Raw genomic sequence first — 19,631 nt, forward strand, 5'->3', positions numbered from 1 at the left:
TCACAACCCTGCCGCACTGTGACAGCATACAGGCCCAATCAGGCCTAACAACAATGTTCGCAAAGAGTGCATCACATGTCGAGAACAATTCCGCACACGCCACCGCCAACGCCACCGCCCCCCCGCCCCACCGTGTGTAACCGAGTCGCAGGCCTTGAGTGCCGTGAGATCCTGAAGCCCCGGCTGCCTGCTGGGAAAGGCCACACATGCTTATCAAGGAACTGGCCTTGACACCCGCGGCCCAACTGCACACGTTCACACAAGGTGGTCGGAGTGGCGGCGGGGGCCAATAGCAGGCAATGACCGGCGGGCTGGGGGCCACACACTTACTCGCTCCAGCGCTTGATGATGCCCGTGTTCTTCTTGGCCTTCAGCGTGTTGCTGGCGGACTCCGACAGCGGCTCGATCTCGCAGGACAGGCTGTAGCTGTGGACGGAGACGGGACGGGTTGAGGAGAACAGCACAGACTGGGGGTCTGAACACGCATCTGCTCGGGTTATCAAGAGCTCAAGAGCTAATCATTTGTGTTACACAGTAGGATCTTTATGAGAAGAGCAAATGGATTATTCCTGGTCTTTTAAGACTATAAAACCATTGGAGGTGTTTCCCTTTAAGTCATTTTCTTCCCTATTTCTATACTAATTTATAACAAAGACCAGAATGAAACAAAAATGAAAGAAAGACCACGTGCAGAATGGAAACTCGCAACTCTCCCAAATCAGCTACAGGACAATAAGAGAGCAGGATGAATGGTCTCTTAAATACTTCAATTCTTCTGAGAAATTGGGGAAAAGAAGGCAATTCAGAGCTTTAAAGACTCAATCATCTGAACAAAGGGCCACGTCGACTCTCTCTCCCTCTGTCTCTCTCTCTCACTCACCTCTCAGCCTCAGTGAGTCTGTCCACCCCAGAGAACCACTCCACAAACTGCCCCTCCTGAGTGAAGTTGTAGTTGTTGCAGGCCAACTGCAGGAGCTTGATCTGGGCGATGACCTCGAACTCCTGACGGTGGGAGAGGGAAGAGCACGGGGGACAGAAAAAGATACAAATACTGAGATGGTATCTAGTGACACCCAGTTACCTCCAGCACAGAAATGCAGAATAAAGTGTTGCCCCATCACAGTTCATGCTCTTTCCCACTTTAAAATGACCGGAGACCATCCCAACACAGCATACATTAAGTCGTTTGCATGGGTAAACAAAAAAAATCAACTCTTACCTTTCTCCTCTTTTCAAAGTTTATTAATCCACCCTGGAGAGAAAGCAAACAAATTAAACATCAGTAACAATCAGTGTGGGCAGTGTGAATAGCACATTTAAAATAGCGGTGAGCAGACCAAAATAAATCAAAAGAAAAAATTACAAAAAATGTATTCAAGAGTGCTTTTCAATCTTATTTTACTAAAGGTTAAAGCCAGTGTCCAAAAAATCCTGTAGACTTCACTTACATCCAGGTAGTCCTTCATGGCTGTGTCCATCATCACCAGGTCTGTGAGGAAGGTGCCCAGGTACGGGATGGTGCCCTGCATCACGCCCTGAAACACAGACGCACAGAGCGGAGTGAGGGAGGAGCACTGAGCAAGAGGGCTTCACCCAGATTACTCCACTAATACAATGTAACAATGAAGTGCTAAGAAATCCAATAACAGAACAAGAGTGGGTTTAAGTTATAACGCAAACAAGTTCCCGATTGTCACTGAATGAACGAGCTGCTTATTTATCTCCTCCTAGAGCCAGGCGAGAGCATCTCTCCAGCACAGAGCGCGGCGTCCGTCTCAACACGCGCCGAGCTCCTGGGCTACACAATGCACATCCCTCCAGCAAAGGCCGGGCTTTAGAGAGGGAACCGGGAAGCGTCTGGGTCAATGGGTGATGGACTGGGAGCTTCAGTGCCGACAGGGAACAGATTGTGAGCCGGCGGAGAGGAGAACAGAACTCCGATTGTGGACGGCACAGTCGGCCCGACAGGACGCACATGGAACGCTCTGTGCCAGCAGTCAACAGACAGAGCATCAACAGACAAAGCGGCCAGTGTGGTCCGGAGGCGACCTAATTGATGTGCTTCGGAGGCAGCTGTGATCGGGCTGGGCTGGGGGGGGTCTGTATCTGTTTCACAAGGCTCAGATGCCTGGGCAGGGACAAATAACTGGAAGTATGGGACAAATATGTTCAGCGTTTCAAGTAGCTATAAACAAAAAAAGGAAAATGCTATCCACTTATTTGTTTATTGCTTCTTGTTGTGGGAAATCTGGACCGCTTGTGCATTTCTCAATCTGCTGGTTCCTCAAGAGCACCACAAGGGGGCGCTCAAACACTGCGTCTCTGCTTTATATCACAGGACGGTTGATGGTACCTTTCACTGCCAATAGAGGGAGCATTTGGACTTACGGTTTACATTCTAGAAAGTCAAAAGAAAATGGAATTCCTTTGAAATTCTTGTTCTCTTTATTTTCCTAATTATTTATTTTTACAAGCAACTGAATTATGATTATGGACCAGGATTAATGTTTTAGAGTGCAGTCCAATTACTCAGGCATCGTACAGCTGGTGGTAAATCAATTTGAGCAAATATTGATTACACAGCATTATCATAATGAGTCACAGCCCTCTTTGGCACTACGGGGACACTAGTTCTGTGGACGGTTCGGCTGAAGCAGCTCAGGCGGTCCGTTGCTCTCCTCTTACCAGATCTCTCTGTTGCTGATGCCTCTTCTGGGCCCTTTTGGGGTTGATCTCCAGAGTAGCGAACTTCGAAGTGCCCTCCTGTGCAGAGCAGACGGAGACAGACAGACACTCTGTCAGAATCCCGTATTTACCAACCCGAACCCTGACTCTCATCCACCGGGCCACATGTACAGACCCTGCCACTCACACATACAAACATACACGCATCCATCTGTGTTTTAGCGCTGTGGCTCATGGGAAGACGATGGGGAGCTGGCGTAGGGAGTGGACTACAACACAGAGCCTCTCTTTCAATACGTTCAGGTGCTTTGCGATGGCCTGGGGTGTGTTATAAAAGGATCACGATTCAAAGACATCACTGAATACGAGTCTTCGGAAGGGTGATGACGTGAAGTTCTGCCGGCTTTTCCAGGGTACACCTTGTCCCGGCTGCCGCTTAGAGATAGTGATGCAGGCTCTCTTATCTCCCTGGGATAGCCCTCCCTGGCTCATCTCCGAGGTGTGGCCCTTGCTTTATCAGTAGGGGCAGCTTGTTGTGACGCCACAGGGATTCCCTCCACTCCTGCCCTGGGACCACGCCCACTCTGAGGGGGCTGTGCCCATCTGGCAGGGGAAGGAATGCGAAGTATGCGGCTGCCCTGCATCTGGTCAATGTCAGGACTATACGGCACGTTTTCACACCGGCCCGGGCGCTCTCCCATGCAGGAATGCTTCAATAATGGGCAAAGACTGAGGAGCAGCTCTGTAGAGCAGGCAGCGCCTCAAAGCTCCATGGAATGTGCCAGCGCCAATTGCGCACTCCGCCGGCACGGTCAGAGACGCGCCGGATTCCTCAGCCTACAGACTGCGTGCCGAGAGAGAGAGAGCACACAATTCCCGTCATTGCTGGAGCGTCTATGAGCAGCGGAAGTGACTGATTTGAAGACCATCGATGCTCTGTTCGTGTGTTTGTTTGTTCGGCGTTGTTCTATTGTGCGCTTGCAAGCACAAATGCTAAACCACTAAGTGGTCTGCTGCAAGAAGCGTTACAGAGCCCCAGTGCCGGCCTGGTAAGTCAACACTTTTCGGGCTCCCACCGCGCCGCTTGCTGCACAGGTGCTCGGCCACATCCTGCCCCCCGCAGCGGACGCCGAGTTCTCAGAAGTACAGCGAGGGCACGGGGGGGGGGGGCTACTGGATGAGTCAGCACTCGCTCTGCTGCATCCCGAACCGCAGGCCAGGGCCACAGACAGCCCCCCAGCACGCCTGCAAGCAGACACAGCACCACTGCTCTGGGGCCGAGCGCAGTCAGTGCCTTTGCTTGGAAAATATAATCTGGGGGGTCCTTTAGAGAAGTCCTCTTTATTTCAAGGGCTGGGAACACTGAGAGGGAGATGACAGGAAGGAGATTTTAAGACTCTTATTTGACTCATGCATGGGTGTTGGCTAACCTAAGAAAAGTTCAAACCTGGGCTCCTGTGTTACAGTCTGTGTTCTGCCTGAGACCAACACACACTCGCATACACACGCATACACACGCATACACACGCGCACACACGCCTACCTTGATGAGCAGCTCTCGGCTCAGGGAGTGGTTGTTCTCGTCTGAGAAGATCTCCGACAGCTCGTGAAAGATGCGGAAGTTTTCCCTGAGGAGAAAAGCAGCGGGTCAGACAGCAGCCGCCGGAGACATGGAAGGCACGGTGGTCTGATGAGAGACACCCTGAACAACTCCTCCCCCAACCCCCCACAACTCCTCCATCATACCTGGAGACCTCGTCCCACGTCTTCTTCAGCCTGTGAATGGAGTTGCACTGCAGAGCTGACAGGATCGCTCGCAGGGAGGAGAAGTTCTTCAGGATCCGGCATTCCTGCGAAACACAACACAGGCCCAACGTCACGCTACCGAGCTCCACCAGCACATCACCCGGCCACCACAGCTGAGCTGCTCAATGGAGGTGACCGGTGGCACAGGGTCTCATCACTAATAGATTATGTAACCTTCTCAACTGTGATTGTTAGAAGAACAGAAGGATAACTGAATGGAAGGAGAAGCAGCAGCTATCAAATGGGCATCTGAAATAACGAGTGTAACGTGCAGCGCCTCACCCTGGCCACCTCGATCCAGCGCTCCACCACTTTGGCACGCTGCGTGGGCTTGAGCCCCTTGTCGCTCAAGCAGGTGGCAATGACGCAGTTGGTGACGCAATTGAACTGGGTGACGGTGGCGCGGATGGTGGGCGCCAGGTGCTCCTTGCCCTTCTTGTCGCGCTGGGACCAGATGCTGCCCAGGCAGTGGTACGGCACCACCTTCTTAAACAGCTCCTACAGAACAGCACGGGTTAAAACAGCGCCCAGGGGAGAACAGTCTCACTTCAAATGGAAAGTCCCTGTAGCCGGCACTCACCGCGTCCATCAGCGTGAACTGCTCGGCCACCACCGCGGGGGAGAAGGACAGGAAGTCGGGCCGGTCGTCGTCGTAGCCATTCTCCTCCAGCATGGTGAAGGTGCAGGCGCTGTGGTCCAGCACTGTCCAAGAGGAGACACGTGACTGTTCACACACTGAGTTGTGTAAGTGGACAAATCGAGTGTTTACATGGGGACTTGATTCAAGTCTTCAACATCATGAAAGGCATCGACCACATCAAACCAGAGGAGCTTTTCCAGATCAGCAGGGACACACACACCCGGGGACACAAATGGAAATTGGGCTTCAAGGCATTCAAGACAGAAAACAGGAGACACTTCTTCACACAGAGAGGCGTCACAATCTGAACAAACTCCCCAGCGATGTGGCTGAAGAGACAATTTGGGAACATTCAGAAACAGACTGGATAGGATCCTTGATCACTTAGTTATTAATGGACACCAAGCGAGCACGATGGGGCGAATGGGCTCCTCTCAACTGGACACTTATGTTCTAATAAAAGCCTGTGGCAGCTCCCCCTCACTGCCTTTCAAGAAAACAGTGCTGGGGGGGAAGACCACAGTCCATACACAATCAACTCGGAATAAACCCTCGGGGTGAAAAAATGCTTTTGAATGTGTGAGCTCTTCCATTCCTTTTCACCGCAGTCTTTTTACTGCGTCCCCACTTCCTCCTTTGACTTCTCTATTTTTACACACTTCTCCGGGAATTTACTATTCCCCAGAGGGGGCGGTCCGTGTCAGCGCCGTGTCAGTCAGTCAAGTGTGCGTATCCCCCCCCCACCGGTGCCGGGGATGCCTACCCTCCTGCTCGGGCTCGCGGAGCTGCCGCCGGTGGAACTGTGCCAGCAGGTTGCAGGCCCTCCTCTCCAGGTCCGAGCCGGGGAAATTGAGGTGCAGGTAGGAGATGAGGCGGCGCAGACAGGAGTACTCCGGCGGCTTCCAGAAATCCTCCGAGTACTGGTCCAGCCAGGCACCCAGGATAGAGGAGATAGTGCTGTGAGAGAGAGAGAGAGAGAGAAACGGTCAGTCAGTCAAGTGCAGGGGCCACAAAGTGCTGCGGTATTAAAAGCAACTGACTTCTGACAATCGCTTTTAGGGCAAACCTTGACAAGAATGGGCAGAGGTTCTTAATGAAACAGAGATGTCTTGGCCAAGAATCGGTCCCCATTATTGTCAAGCGTCAGCACTGCAGGAAGGGACACCTACTTCTTCAGCTCAGTGCGGTCATCGTGCGTCAGTCTGGAACCCTCGACGCTGGACTGGTGGTGCAGTTTGGCGTACCTGGCGGAGCAGAGAGGATCAGAGTGGGTCCAAGGTGCAACAGTGACGGGTGTGTATGGTGTCAGGGTCCGTGGTGGGGTGTACGGGGCCAGTTGTGTGAGGATTGACAGGGAGAGGGGGTACTCAGCTGACAGCGTGCGTTTCAGTCCACAGTGAGTGTGTGTCCAGTGTGTGTCTTGTGTTGAGTGTGTCTAGTGCGTCTCACGTACCTGTTGAGCAGCAGGTCCAGCACTTGCTTGGTGGTGGTGAAGGAGCGATAGGTGCACAGGAAGATGGTGACGTAGGTCGAGTCGTTGCCTCTGAATGCTGACACCATGTACTCCACCAGCTTCTCCAGGGTGCCCGCCTTGATGGTGCGCACCTTGCACGTCTCGTACAGGCTCAGAGCTGACTCTGTCTCCACCTGCGCGGCGGGGACACATACAAACAGTTGCTTACTTATTGGCTTTGGACGGCACACTTTCAGATGCGGACGGTGAACAGGCACTGATAACCGGGACAAACCGCACTGAATCAAACTGGACGCAGAGGCACAGACACTCACCCCCAGCCATCGCTGGCCCTTGCTGGCCGCCTGGTGGACCTGGACCTTTCTGAGGGTGATGGTGTATATGGCTCCCTCCTCTACCTCCTCACCAATCTCCTGGGTCGAGTTCTGGAAGAGCAAGGAGAAGCGAGGGTTACGGAAGACGTCAGGAATGCCGACCTTGCCCCCAGTAACAACAATGGGTGCCGACAGACACGGCACTCAGTACATCCTCTCACACTTAAACATTGTATTCAGTTTTTGCTTCGGCTGTGTGACTGATCGGTGCCGGGGATCGGAAATCTGAAATGCAGGATTGCAAGGAGGCTCGTTGAGGCCATGACCGAACAAAGCAAAACACATCCACAAAAACAAAAGCAGGGTCTTTGCGATCTCATGATCCCAGGATAATTTCTGTCATGACCTCCATATTAAAACGTCACCACCTAGCGATCTCAAGATAATCCCTAGAAGGTTTTTCGGTGTTTGGATCTAATGCATTTTGCCAATTACAATAATACAGAAATAACCACCTCAGTACAGTTCACAGAACCAGCTTAACCATTAAGAATTTAAGATGCTTGACAAGAATATTATCATCCCAGTTCTGAAGGCCTCTCTCATATGGAAAACTCAAACACTTGAACCATATGCTTGTGTACTTCTATTGTATTTCCATCTGACATAGGCTATATACGTAGCGCTGGGTTGCTAAGGGTTAACAACAGAGTTGCTTGCAAATTTACTTTCCAGCTTAGAGGCAAACAGGGAAACAAATGGTTCTTTCAAGCAAAAGTTCATTGTGTAACCCAGATCCATTTCAATGCTTCGGGAGCCGATAAACAGCCGGGGTAATGTTGTTTTCAGCTGTAGACAGAATCGCAACACCCCTTGTGACCGGCTGAGCGCCATTGCCGAGTGTGGCTCAGGATTGTTCTTACAGGAAAGAGAGAGAGGAAAAAAAATAAATGTCCTTCACAGAGTACACTACAGTACAGGAGTGAACAGGATAAACTATCTATTTCACAAAACATTTTCTTGCAGATGTACAGCTGTCCACAGACACGGCCGATACGAAACGTTTACCCTCGCAATGTACACAGAAACTGAACTAGCAATTCAGCGCTCAGTGTCTTGTGTATGCATCACTGCATGTCACTGTTTACAAGTAAAGTGTATATGTATATAGATCTGTGCGCAGCTTGCCAAGGCAGAGTGACTCAGAAATAATTACACTCCTTTACAGTTTCTGGGCACGACTGCTGCTGGCTTTGATATATTTTTAAGGCCCTGTAACTCTAACTGGCGACGATTATTTTAGCGAGAAAGGATTTCCAGTCCACAGGTCCTACACAGACAAAACCACCACTCGATGTTTCAGGCGCTGGGACGATACAGCGGAGAATCGAGACGTACTTTCACACAACCGTGAAGGACTGCAAAACCTTTATACTTCATTAAGTTCAAAATAACTAAAAAGCTGTCAGAAGGTCCCGGTTATTCAAGTTCTCAGCAATTAGGAGAATGTTGCTTTACAGAGATGCAAAAGCCTCAGATGTCCAAGTCTACATTTAAAGCCTGCCAACTTGGAACAGCAGCTTATTGCTCAACCATGCCGCTAGCCACAGCCCCTCAAACATTAATCCCAAACATTACTGGAACTAGAGGTTAAAGAACTGAACTCTTTTTGTTTTGCACAGATCGAGATCATAAGAGTTTAAAGCATGTTAAGTGTTCAAACCCCTGAAATCTCCAGACACAATTCAAAGCCCAGGCAATGCATTTCAGGTCTGCGATGACTCAGAGCATTGTGGAGGGGGGCGGATGTGAAACACACCACCCCAGCCCAATGAAGGAGCTCGACCCAAGGCCTCTTTCATTTGTAAACACTGTATTGTTTAATGTGTGCAGGCGAACACAGATACGAAACGTCTCCAACCGAGAGCATCTGCGCTTCTCGCAAACAACATCGCGGGCCAACGTGAACCGCATCACAACTCAGGGACGAGACCTTCAACCGAGGAATGAAAACTGAAGCAGCAGACTGAGAAACAAGTAATAATAACAAAACAAAATAACACATAGAATAATAATGCTACATTCCTGGCTCATTTACACTGAGAGACCACACATGGCCTTTCTGTTCGGACGGTTTCGCAACTGGACGGCTCTTGGGCCCCAGCCTCGCAGACGAACTCGATGTCAGGGGTGGGGGGGAGCAAAAACAAAACCCATAGGAATGCAAAATAACTCGGGAAAGCGGAGACACATACTGTATTGTCTTTGCCTGCCTGTCTGGCTGCGGCCTGCCACTGTGAGAGACGGCCAACAACCTTGGCTGTAGCCCAGGGATAATCAGATGGATGAGGACATGGTGTGGGCGGGGGGGGTTAGAGAACCAATAGGCAGTGTGTGAGAGTGTGAGGGATTCTGGACAACCACCCAAGGGGGTTGTGGGTAATTGAATTGGCTTTGGCTGGCTGGCTGGCCTGGATTTATATTGTACAGTGAACTGCTGGCCCTAAGGGGGCTTTGGCACACAACGCAGGGACTCCCTCAGTCTGAATGCTGTTTACAGTACGCAGACCTCTGATAAATGACAAAAGCTCTTTTCGGTCTCCTCATCTTCAGAAGGAGCCAGCGCCGATGACTGGGAAAGATCTCCGTGCCAGCAGGGCCCAGATAAATCCAGGGGGAAGAATCCCCTTAGTCTTGCACGTCTGCGATCCTCGGGTTCAATAGTGCGGCAAAAGCTCCTTCGACACGCTGAAGACAAAACACCGGCCCCGAAAGCAATCTGTTGCGCTGAATACTCGAGTTACTCAATATTCATGGGGTTTATACAGCCGGCCACTGTTCTTTGCCTTCGTCCACATTTGCCAGATCCCCCACCCCGTCTCTCGCACACACATTAGCCCCCTCCTCGAGAGATCCCCCTGCCTTTAAGGGTCCTTCCTGCTCCACAACAACGAAAGCGTCAGAAAGAAAAATAAAGGAAAAATCCACACTCCGTTTAGACCACAGAGCGTATGATCATGTGACCATTTCTGAAAGGGCATTCCCATGGCCTAGCTCTGTTGATGCCCTGTGGCTACGAATCTGTTTCGGCTCATACGGTGTCGCAGAACCTGTTTGGTTTCCATCCCTGACACCAGGCCAGAATTTCTAACACTGCAAACCTGTCAATCCCAGAATCAACAACAACAACATCAACATCTTAATTAACTAAACACCATATTTTCTAAGAGATTAGTTTATTGGAGGCTGAATAGCTGTCGACTCCTTTCTACTTTCTAATTTAGCCAATTTGTTAATTTGTATTTGTAGCCTGAGCCCCCCACATCCCAACACACACCCCTCCAGCAAACACGCACACGCAGATGTGACAGAAGCGAATTATACAGCCCAACAGGAAGTACAATTAAATGAAAGTGTCTGAGATCAGTCACTCTTTTGAACCCTTAGAATTTCTGAAAATATTGAAAGTATTCATAGCCTTTATGTGAAACCGCATTATTCAGCCTTTTTGTTCGTTAAATATTGTTCGTTAAACTAATTAATCTATTATATCTGTTGAGTTTGTTGGACATCTTTTTGCCTGTAAAGACTCCAGGTGACATGAGATAAGATGGAGGGAGGGAGAAGGTAAACTGTGGACTGTCACTGTATTTTTATTGCCTATAGATGCAGAACATGGGCGTCTGCTTATGTTATGGCAGCAGGCAAGAGTTCAAGTGGAGGGAAATCCCACATTTCAAAGAAAACTCAGTGTTTCTCAGACTCGGTCACATGACGGTAACAATGGTGCAAAAACAATCCCCCCCGGCTGATCACACCTAGGTGCAAATATGTGTGTGAGTGCGTGTGTGTGTGTGTGTGTGAGTGAGAGTGAGAGTGTGTGTGTGTGTGTGTGTGTGCGTGAGAGTGAGTGTGTGCGAGAGAGAAATGTCTTTCTCCGGTTTTGTCATGTAATTGGCTTTGACTTTTTTTTTTTTTTTAACTTTTTTGCCAATCCCACTCTTTTATTTCCATCCTGTATAATTGAATAGACAGGGGAATTCTGGCTCCAAATTAGGGGAGGATTTGTTTCAGCAGATTCATGGACTGAAGGGGCCCGCGGGAGGCACTTTTCTCAGTCGTTTTCGGGAAGTGCCGAATGGAGACCGTGTCTTGAAAACAGCCCCGTGCGTTACACACATAATCCGCTTTGCTGCACGGGGGGCAGGGGGGGCGTGATACTCTCTGCCCCGAGGTCTGAGAAGATGAGACAGGCGGCCCAAAATAAGGGCTCCACTGTCAGGGTGGCTGCGTTTTTCGTGATTACGGTGAGGGTTACGATGAATAAAACCTGCTACATGGACAGTCGACACAAAGAGCGGTGACATTTCAGGCATAATAATAATAATAACAACAACAACAACAATCTTTAGGAAACCAATGTTAATAAAGGAGTAAAATAATTAGTTGAATTTGATTTGTTATTATTATCTGCTATATATTATATTATAATTGAAAATATGTGAAATAGTAGGCTCAATCATAACCAGTTAATAGATTAATGCTGTATCGAACCCCTTTTAAAATCTTTAATGTCACCGACTTGAGAGGAATGCATTTGGGCCATTACTGTTCATGGATAAGAAGATAAAAAGCTGGGGTTCAGTTAGTATGCAAGGTTGTCAGTAATGAACGCTTCAAAAACACACAATCAAAAAGTGCATGCGTTCAAGCATCAAATGGTAACAAAATGAAAGAGAAAACTGGAGAGAGAGAAAACTAAAACAAAGATGGAATTACACAGTAACGCCACTGTCAGCTTCAAATTAGAATCACAAGTTTACTGCATTTAGAAGCAAAAATATACCCTGGGCCGACCACACTTTGGCACCAGGCCGACTTGCAAGCCTGTTTTGAGAGTTGCTGTGGTGACAGAGGAAACTCCCAGAGAACAGCAGAAGCTGAGAGAGAAGGAAAGAGAGAGAGAGAGAGCTGGGGATGCAGATAGAGAGGGTGTGGAGACAGCGCAAGTCTCTGACTGTTACTCATTGCACACACGCCTGTTACTAACACCGACTCCCTTTGGTAAGAATTTCTCAGTTTCCTAGAATCAACTGCCACGGACCATCACGCATGCGGAAGGACACGTATGTAGGAAAAAAATGCCAGCCACCCCCGTTGTGCCACCTTCCTTTTGATCTTATCTTGCATTACAGGGAAACTTCATTCAGCTCAGTTTATGGCCTAGAGGCACATTTCCAGTTCTTCACGGTACTGTACTTCCCTGGTGAACGCCTGCACTGTGCTTTACTACACTGGACCACAGGAACACCATGCTATACCAGGATGGATATTCTGGAAGCCTGTTTACCGTGGTTTATTCATGGTAGAGTGTAGTAAAGCACAGAGTTTTCTCGGTCTAAACCATCTCTGTGTTTGTACTGGCGAGTGATGAGATTCCACACAACCCTCCCAGCGGCCTTGGTACACTTAATTAAACCTGAAACCCAAAGCAGAGGAAAAACTGAAAAACAGCCTACAGTCTTGGACACACAATAGAGAATTGGAGCCCATTTGATGAAGCATTCGAAGTCATTTCCTCCCCCCATGCCCCTGTCCTCTTTAAAGAGTGGAAACAATGGCCGGTATCCGAGACGTGTGTGCCCTCATTCTGCCTCAGTAGACCGGCACTTAAACAAGCAGGTCAAAGTCATCACACCATATCCTATATGACACACGCATAAAATACGCCCGGGCCGCACACTTCGCACCTCTGCGGTGTACGTGAGCCATCGAGTGCTGCTTATGGGGGTGTGAGCGCCGTGTGGAGATCAGTCGAGTTCCTTCTTGCCTAGTCTTGATGGCACACAAGAGCGTTCATGCAAATATAGATCAGATCAGCATCTTTTCTTTTGTTGTCGTGTTTTTTTTTTTTTATGAGTTTGATATGGTACTTTCAGGACAGGAAATTAGCAAGACTTGTGTGTTTCCCATATAAAGAAATCCTTCACTTTGCAAATCTAACATATCAAAGGAGAATGAACTTGTTCTCAGGTCAGTCTCAGGAACCTGTGCTCTTGCACCTGTAGCTGAGGAGGAAAAGTCCCCATCACCCCTCCACACCTCACAGTGAACAACACAATCAGGGCAGAGCAAACAGAGATCAAACAAGATCACACTGGTTTGAATACAGTGACTGTATCCTGCGCCGTGGTAGCATTCTTTAAAACTGACAAGATCTCCCATGCAGGAGAAGATCAAGCCACAGGGAGAGAGAGGAGCGAATGAGCAGGGAGGGTGAATCCTCCTTTCCTTTCTGCTGATCGGTCTGTAGAGCCGGCTGTGTCGCAGAGATACCGGGCCCTCATAGGCACACACACTCTCCCAAAACACACGCCGATAAGCCACCGAGTGGGAGCCTGGCTCAGACCAGCAGATCAATACAGAAACAAAGAGCTGGCGACACGAGGAAGCACAACAGAGGAGTCTCTTGTCTTGGTGAGCCGGTGGTTTGACAATGCAAGGCGTGAGAAATCTGACTCCAGCTCTTGTTTACCAACCTTTCCCAGAGATCTCCTGTACTCCAAAATAAACAAATAGAGCCCCCAAAATGTGTTTTTATATCTGTATAAAACCACAGGGAAAATACCATTTCGAGCACTGCCATTCCTAGACTAACACAACCTTAGCAACTGAGGAAAACTGCCTTGGGATGAACAGAACACAGCACAGAGAATGAATAGAATCCTTTTCAATTTGATGGGGACAAAATTAAAATGATAATTTAAAATATACAACTAACTGCCCATTAATGATCGTGTTGGAATGTCTCGTCTCCAGTCCCAGTCCGTGACTCACGGCTCGGGCACTCTGGAGACCTGGCCAGTAATCTCCCAGGCATCCATGTTAATTGGGCCTAAATTCCAAACCTCAAGACCTGGGACTCCAGAAGCCTGTGGAGTTATTTTGTATTCATCCGTCGACATTCCCGAGCTCGGAGACCGGGGCTGGAGAGAGGTTTAAGGGAGCTTATCTCCCAGCATGCCAGCCCACGCAGCAACAGGAAATAAACAAACGCCTGGATGTGGTGGGGGAGTGGTATGGGGGATTTCTTTGTAAGCAAGCGGGATTGTTCTGAGCTGGGTAGGGTACGGCTGATATCACAGGAAGGTGCGTGTGTGTGTGTGTTGATCTGTGCGTGGGCCGAGAGCTGCAGTTGTGAGATTTAAGGCACGGTGCCCTCTGAGGAAGGGGAAAGTCCAGGATTACAGGCCCCTAAATGCAGTTCCTGGCAGCCCTGGCACACTGTGTGAAAGAGACCCCTTTGTAGGGCAGTATTCAGCTGACACTCACAGTTGTCCGAGGCTGCGAAGGGGACGCTTCTGTAACCCCCGTCAGCCCGACACGGTCCTCAATGGACTACCTTTTCTGGGTCCCCTTAAACTCCACACACCAACTGTGCTGGCAGGCCTTGTTTCACCAGAAGGACCAAGAGCATTTTCACACAGGTCCAGAGGGGAGACGAGGCCTACAGGGCAGGATGGGGGTCAATTCAGCTCTTTCCAATTCCAATTCACTTTTTTCAGACCACTTCCAATCTCCAAGGCCAATTATTTAAGCCACTGCCATAACAGAGCCCCTGTAATCAGAACTGAACTGAATTGAAAGGGGAATTACACACAGACTTGGCACGGAACGACTGGAAATCAGCCCGACCGAGTCACGGGAGACCACAGGCAGGCCCGGCACGATCCGGTAGGACGGGATGGAAGCCCAGCTGCAATAACAAGCTTGTGCGAGCCAACGTGCACGGGCTGAGTGGTGGTCGGATCCCAGAGCGAGGCAAAGTGAAGGAGAGGCTTTGAAAACATGGGCATGATTTCAGAGGCGCCAAAACCAGGCCGGGGACTGTGGGAGGGCGGGAGAAGAAACCCCCAGGACACAGCACGAGGGTAACAGAGGAAGGTGCTTCAAAGCGCGGGACAGGCACTGCGTTTACTGTGCACTTCTAATGCAAGCGTTATAAAGCATGAAGCGTATCAATCACCCCCCGACAGCCCTGCTCAGCACACAAAGCCGACTCACAGCAAGGTCTGATCGGGAGCAAAAAAAACAACAACTGCTGGACTTTACTGTTGCCTACTATTGACCAAGTAAACCACTATGACTACTACTCTACGACCACTACTCTTGAAGGGAGTAATTGTGGTCGATTTGACAAAGGAAGAATCGGTTCTGTACTCACTGCCATTCAAGACGAGAGCGACCGAGAGAATCTCTGCAGGGGCCGCTGTCAGTGGCGTCCCACTCTGAGAGGCCAGGTCTGCAGGCGCCTATCTGCGGCGCTCCCAGATGTTGCCTAAACTTTGTACTTTGAGGGCTGTTTTCAGTATCAACTGTTTGTCTTTTCTCTGCTGACTGCAAGGATCAATCAACCCAGGACAGACACACACACACACACAGGGTCACACATAGTCGCAACCAATACAAACACACACCTTCACTGACAGGCTGTTGGCAACGAGAAAAGGTTAACTGGAGGGGATTGAGTTGCATCACTGTGTGATAAAATCTTGACATCGTAAAAATAATTCACTTCATCCAACTTTCTTCCAAAAGCAAAAGCAGGATCCAAGCAAAAGCCCTAGACGATTGCTGCACTTTCAGTCTGCACACCAGGACAACAACAACAAACCAAATTAACAGATATCAAAGAAAAGATCAAACAGACATTTCTAGGAGCAGGAAATTAGGCTGTTTATAGTACACAGTGAAATCGGCTCCAGTATTAATGAGTAACTAATGACATGTCAATCGACCGAGCCTCTCAAACAGGGAGAGAGTGAGATACAACACATCTTCAGTGTTCGCAAAACACATAAAACAAATGAATGAATAATCAATAAAGAACTCAAAACTAGATGGGCTTACATTCTAGAAACATCTGGAGTTTCCTTAATAATAATACACTTAAAAGGTTAATTAAAAAAGGGTAGTAAAGTCAAGTTAAGCTGTGTTTTGTAATTCGGGGCTTCAAACACAGTTATTCCATAAGTAAGGATTTTTAAGCAATGTTGGGCAATAGCCTTTTCAGTATTTCTTCTCTGTATCCATGAGGACCTACTGTCACATCTAAAAGGCTGGATTGTGTGTAAAGTAGGGAAAAGATCTTGCAGAACTTCGCCTCAGAACAAGGTGACCTTTCACCGATTTTACCAAGTGTATCTTCACTTCAATGCACATTCCCATCTACTCCTCTGAAACCGATTCCCCGGTCGGTCATCGGTAGCGTTTCTCCTCGGCTGTGGGGAGATTGACCGCTCCTCTGTTTAGACTACAGGCAGCTGAAGGAAGTTTCCTGTATGATGTTAACACAGATCTCTTCCTGTTGCTCCGATCCCACAGCGGACAAACATGTTCAAGGCCGGCCCCAGGGCCACGCTGTTCCGTGTCCAATGCCGTCGACACCTCAGCAAGACTTTTTTCTGAAGGCGCTGTTAAACGAACAGCAGTGGATAAAGTCAGAAATAAAGTACAAAGCGTGTGCGCCCTTCACACATGCCTGCTGATTCACAGATTCCAGTCCAGGCTGGCGAAAACCCGTAGTACAGTTTCCGCTACTCCTCACAGTGGGGTGCCCACTCCACTCGACCCGGTACCATTTACGCCACGATCACAGGCAAATGAACAAGATCCCCATCTGTGTCTCGAACAACAGCGCAGGGCAGGGATACTCATACCAGCACATGAAAATAATTAAAGTAGGTCAGATTTTCTGATTAGCTGCATTGCTATACAGACTTTGTAGAAGTAGCGGATCACAGATTATGATTTTCCTTTTCTTTTGATGCATGAGTCATAAGTGCCGTTTGCATTTGGATTCTTAAACGGGAACAGCGCTTAATAACACAGAAAGGCTTAAATGACCAGAAGTGATCGGCAAACCTTGCTTCTTTTCTTCAAAGAACACACTCTCAAAACAACAACAACCCACCATCATAGTGGTTGGGACTTTTCTTTTGTTTTTCTTGTAAGAAAGCCCCAGGCTTTGTTTTTCTCAGCCTGTGGTGGCTCCTGTGGTTGTCCTTTCAAGATAGCGATTTAAAGTGGTCTGTATTCTCCAGGCCTGGGGGCTGGGGACACTCTCCAAAAAGAGGGTTGCCAACCAGCCCTGAATGTACAGACAGCGAGTGAGAAATGCTCACATCTTAACACTATCGATAAACGCATAAAATCAAGAATTCTGTGAAGCTGGATCAAAATAAAGGATGGTGTCTATATGGATTGTGTTGCCTCTTTCGGTGTCAGTTGGTTTACCAGAAAACCACCCATTATTAGCTATTATTAGCCACACAGTACAGCAGGCACACAAATATATGTTTTCCCCTCTGATGAACTGCGGAAAAACAGGCTCAAGATCTTACACAGACGTGCTGGATGGGACTCAGACAGTAACAGTAATGCCTAAGTGGATCGTGCAGTCCTTTACACGGATATATGATGTGACTCAGTTGAATGAACCGGACTTGAAAGAGCACTCCTTGACCATCTTTTTTTCACGCAACCTTTTGAAAATCAAATCTGTAGATGAACGTCCCGAGGGGTTTAATTATACGGTGGGTAGATGTTGTTAGAGAACAGGCTCGAATTCTCACCAGTTGCTGGGAGTACTAATCCTGCTTCAGAGGAGGTCATAAAAGCCCAACTAACCCCAAATCCTCCGCCCCCTACACCACCACAACCACCTTTAACTGCTCCCTCCCCCGTCCCAGCCTGATCTCACAGTGCTGTCACGGCGAGTGCAGTGCTTCACATAAGCAAAGCCCGTCGGTCGAGTCAGCTTGCTTGTTTGGTCAGAGGACGACGCTGTCATCATCCCAGCAAGCTTTTCCAGAAGCCGCAGCTGAACACCACGGAGCCGGGATGGGGAGCGCGCCAACGCGTGGAAAAAATTGCTGATCGAGCAGTGCCTCGTTGCCCAACTAACGACCCACTGCCCTCTGCTTTTTCCCGGGCTCAGCTTCCTCCGCACACAATGGCTGTTGAAGCTACTTCGGCTCTCCTTCTGCCGAGGGCCGCTTCCTCCTCTCTGCGCCGCGTCCGCCGGGAAGTGAGGTCAACGCAGCTGTGGGCCACCCGTGACTTCCCACAGCGACAATGACCGGGGGGGGAGCCCGAGAATCATTGGTTCTCACTAGTGCTGGCATCCTCGCCGAGAAAGAGGCTCTGCAGGGTATAAATACAGCAGCGCCACACACACACACCTGGCAGCACACCGGAAAGAGGAAACACCCAGCGTCCCGAGTCTGAGTCTGTCACCTGGAGTCTGTGAATGGCTGCTCGTCAGGGTACAGGTCAGGATTTGCAAACCGATCAGAGCAGAACCTTTTATTGTGCGAGTTTCCTATAAATCGAAACGACACCCGACAGAGCGATCTGGGCTCTCTGGAAAGATGCCGCTAAGTGAACGAGTTTGACGTTACCAGTGACACGTTTCATCCCGAGCCCCCCGGGCTGCATGAGCCACTTTTGCTCACTTGTCAATGTGATCAATAACGGGCCAGACCTTGACAGATGAATCCCACATCGGGGGATTAATGAGACAAGCGGCTCGAGGCCTGCCGAGTTTGTATCTGCCTTGATTGTGACTTGCCTTTGTGGGGAGGAAGGCATTACAGAGGAAAGAGTAAGAAGTGTGTGTGTGTAGGGAGGGTGGGGGTTGGCGGCTGTGCCTGGCAGTGTGAGTCACTGCTGCTAGGAGTTTAAATGGCTGCTCGCCCCATGGGACCCCACTAAGAGGTTTAATGATCTCTAGTAATCAGTCAAAAAGTCGTCCGCTTCTTCACACGACCAGTATACACACACACCATCAGCATGTGTGTCTGTGTGTATGCATGGGGGTGGGTGCATTTGCGTTGACTAGCTGCACCAAGCTGACCAGCTGCCTCCTTCCAAGAGCCACGCTGTCAAGTGGTTAGAGCCAAGCACCGGAGAGCCGTCAGCGCTGGACCTGGCAGGCTGAGGAACTCACAGCCGGCAGCCAAAAGATCCCAGTAACAGAGGAACAGAACACTGGAGCTCGCTTTAAATAAAACCTAGTGAGCGCATGCTGGAAGACATCAGGGACTTGTCCGTTTCTCCCTTTGGGATAACGCTCTGGGATCGCAAAGGATCCACAGATTGATTCCCACCCCCCCCACCCCGCTCCTCAGCGTGGCCCTCAGTGGGACCACAGTGAGGACTCTGTATTCGAGATCAAGGTCAGAGGAGACGGGGTCCCGCCCTTGGTGTTGGTGACAATGGATCGACTCCAGCTCTGGTTTGGGTCATTAGAATGTAGTGGGTCTGAGCACATCTTGGGTCAGAGCTCGGGGGGGTCATGACAGTGTGTCACCCACCATCATCCTCTTACATTTCTGCCATCTGACCAAAAGCACCTTCACCCCAAACTTTTAGCTACAGCATAAATCAAACCACATCAGCTTTTCAGAGTGAGAGCCTACAACGTAAATGCAAAGGCAAATGCAAAACCTACTGAAGGAAATGCAAACCCTGGTTTAAATCTGGGGCGTGGCGCTACTTCAGTCCATGGCTCTCATTTCCCCCCACCCCCCTGCCCGAGATCTGAACTACACTGAGCGGAGGCTTAAAATGTCCCATTGTCAGGACTAGCATTTGTGGCAACTTCAAAGATTTTAGCAGGGAGTGTTTTTAAACCACTCTAGAAAAGGCC

The 19,631-nt window shown here is 49.3% G+C and overlaps 1 protein-coding gene across 6 annotated transcripts in view; it reads right to left on the reverse strand.

Annotated features, from left to right (window-relative positions):
* LOC136758386 (ral guanine nucleotide dissociation stimulator) overlaps positions 1 to 19,631 on the reverse strand; it is a 70,885-nt gene that overhangs the window by 7,670 nt on the left and 43,584 nt on the right. For 5 of the 6 annotated variants that reach the window (XR_010819965.1, XM_066712671.1, XM_066712670.1 and 2 more), the window contains exons 2-14: positions 6,920 to 7,030; positions 6,585 to 6,778; positions 6,301 to 6,375; positions 5,895 to 6,088; positions 5,072 to 5,193; positions 4,774 to 4,989; positions 4,432 to 4,535; positions 4,229 to 4,313; positions 2,686 to 2,763; positions 1,449 to 1,535; positions 1,220 to 1,252; positions 881 to 1,002; positions 331 to 426 (exon numbers count right to left, since the gene is read on the reverse strand). Coding sequence is in view for 5 of the 6 variants with exons in the window: in XM_066712671.1 (XP_066568768.1) it covers positions 331 to 426; positions 881 to 1,002; positions 1,220 to 1,252; positions 1,449 to 1,535; positions 2,686 to 2,763; positions 4,229 to 4,313; positions 4,432 to 4,535; positions 4,774 to 4,989; positions 5,072 to 5,193; positions 5,895 to 6,088; positions 6,301 to 6,375; positions 6,585 to 6,778; positions 6,920 to 7,030 (1,517 nt within the window). In the remaining variant the exon portion in view is untranslated. Of the gene's footprint in view, positions 1 to 330; positions 427 to 880; positions 1,003 to 1,219; positions 1,253 to 1,448; positions 1,536 to 2,685; positions 2,764 to 4,228; positions 4,314 to 4,431; positions 4,536 to 4,773; positions 4,990 to 5,071; positions 5,194 to 5,894; positions 6,089 to 6,300; positions 6,376 to 6,584; positions 6,779 to 6,919; positions 7,031 to 15,143; positions 15,355 to 19,631 lie in introns of those variants that run through there. The other variant, XM_066712672.1, reaches the window with a different exon arrangement.

The sequence above is a fragment of the Amia ocellicauda genome, chromosome 9 (assembly GCF_036373705.1).
Source record: "Amia ocellicauda isolate fAmiCal2 chromosome 9, fAmiCal2.hap1, whole genome shotgun sequence".
Taxonomy (NCBI): Eukaryota; Metazoa; Chordata; class Actinopteri; order Amiiformes; family Amiidae; genus Amia; species Amia ocellicauda.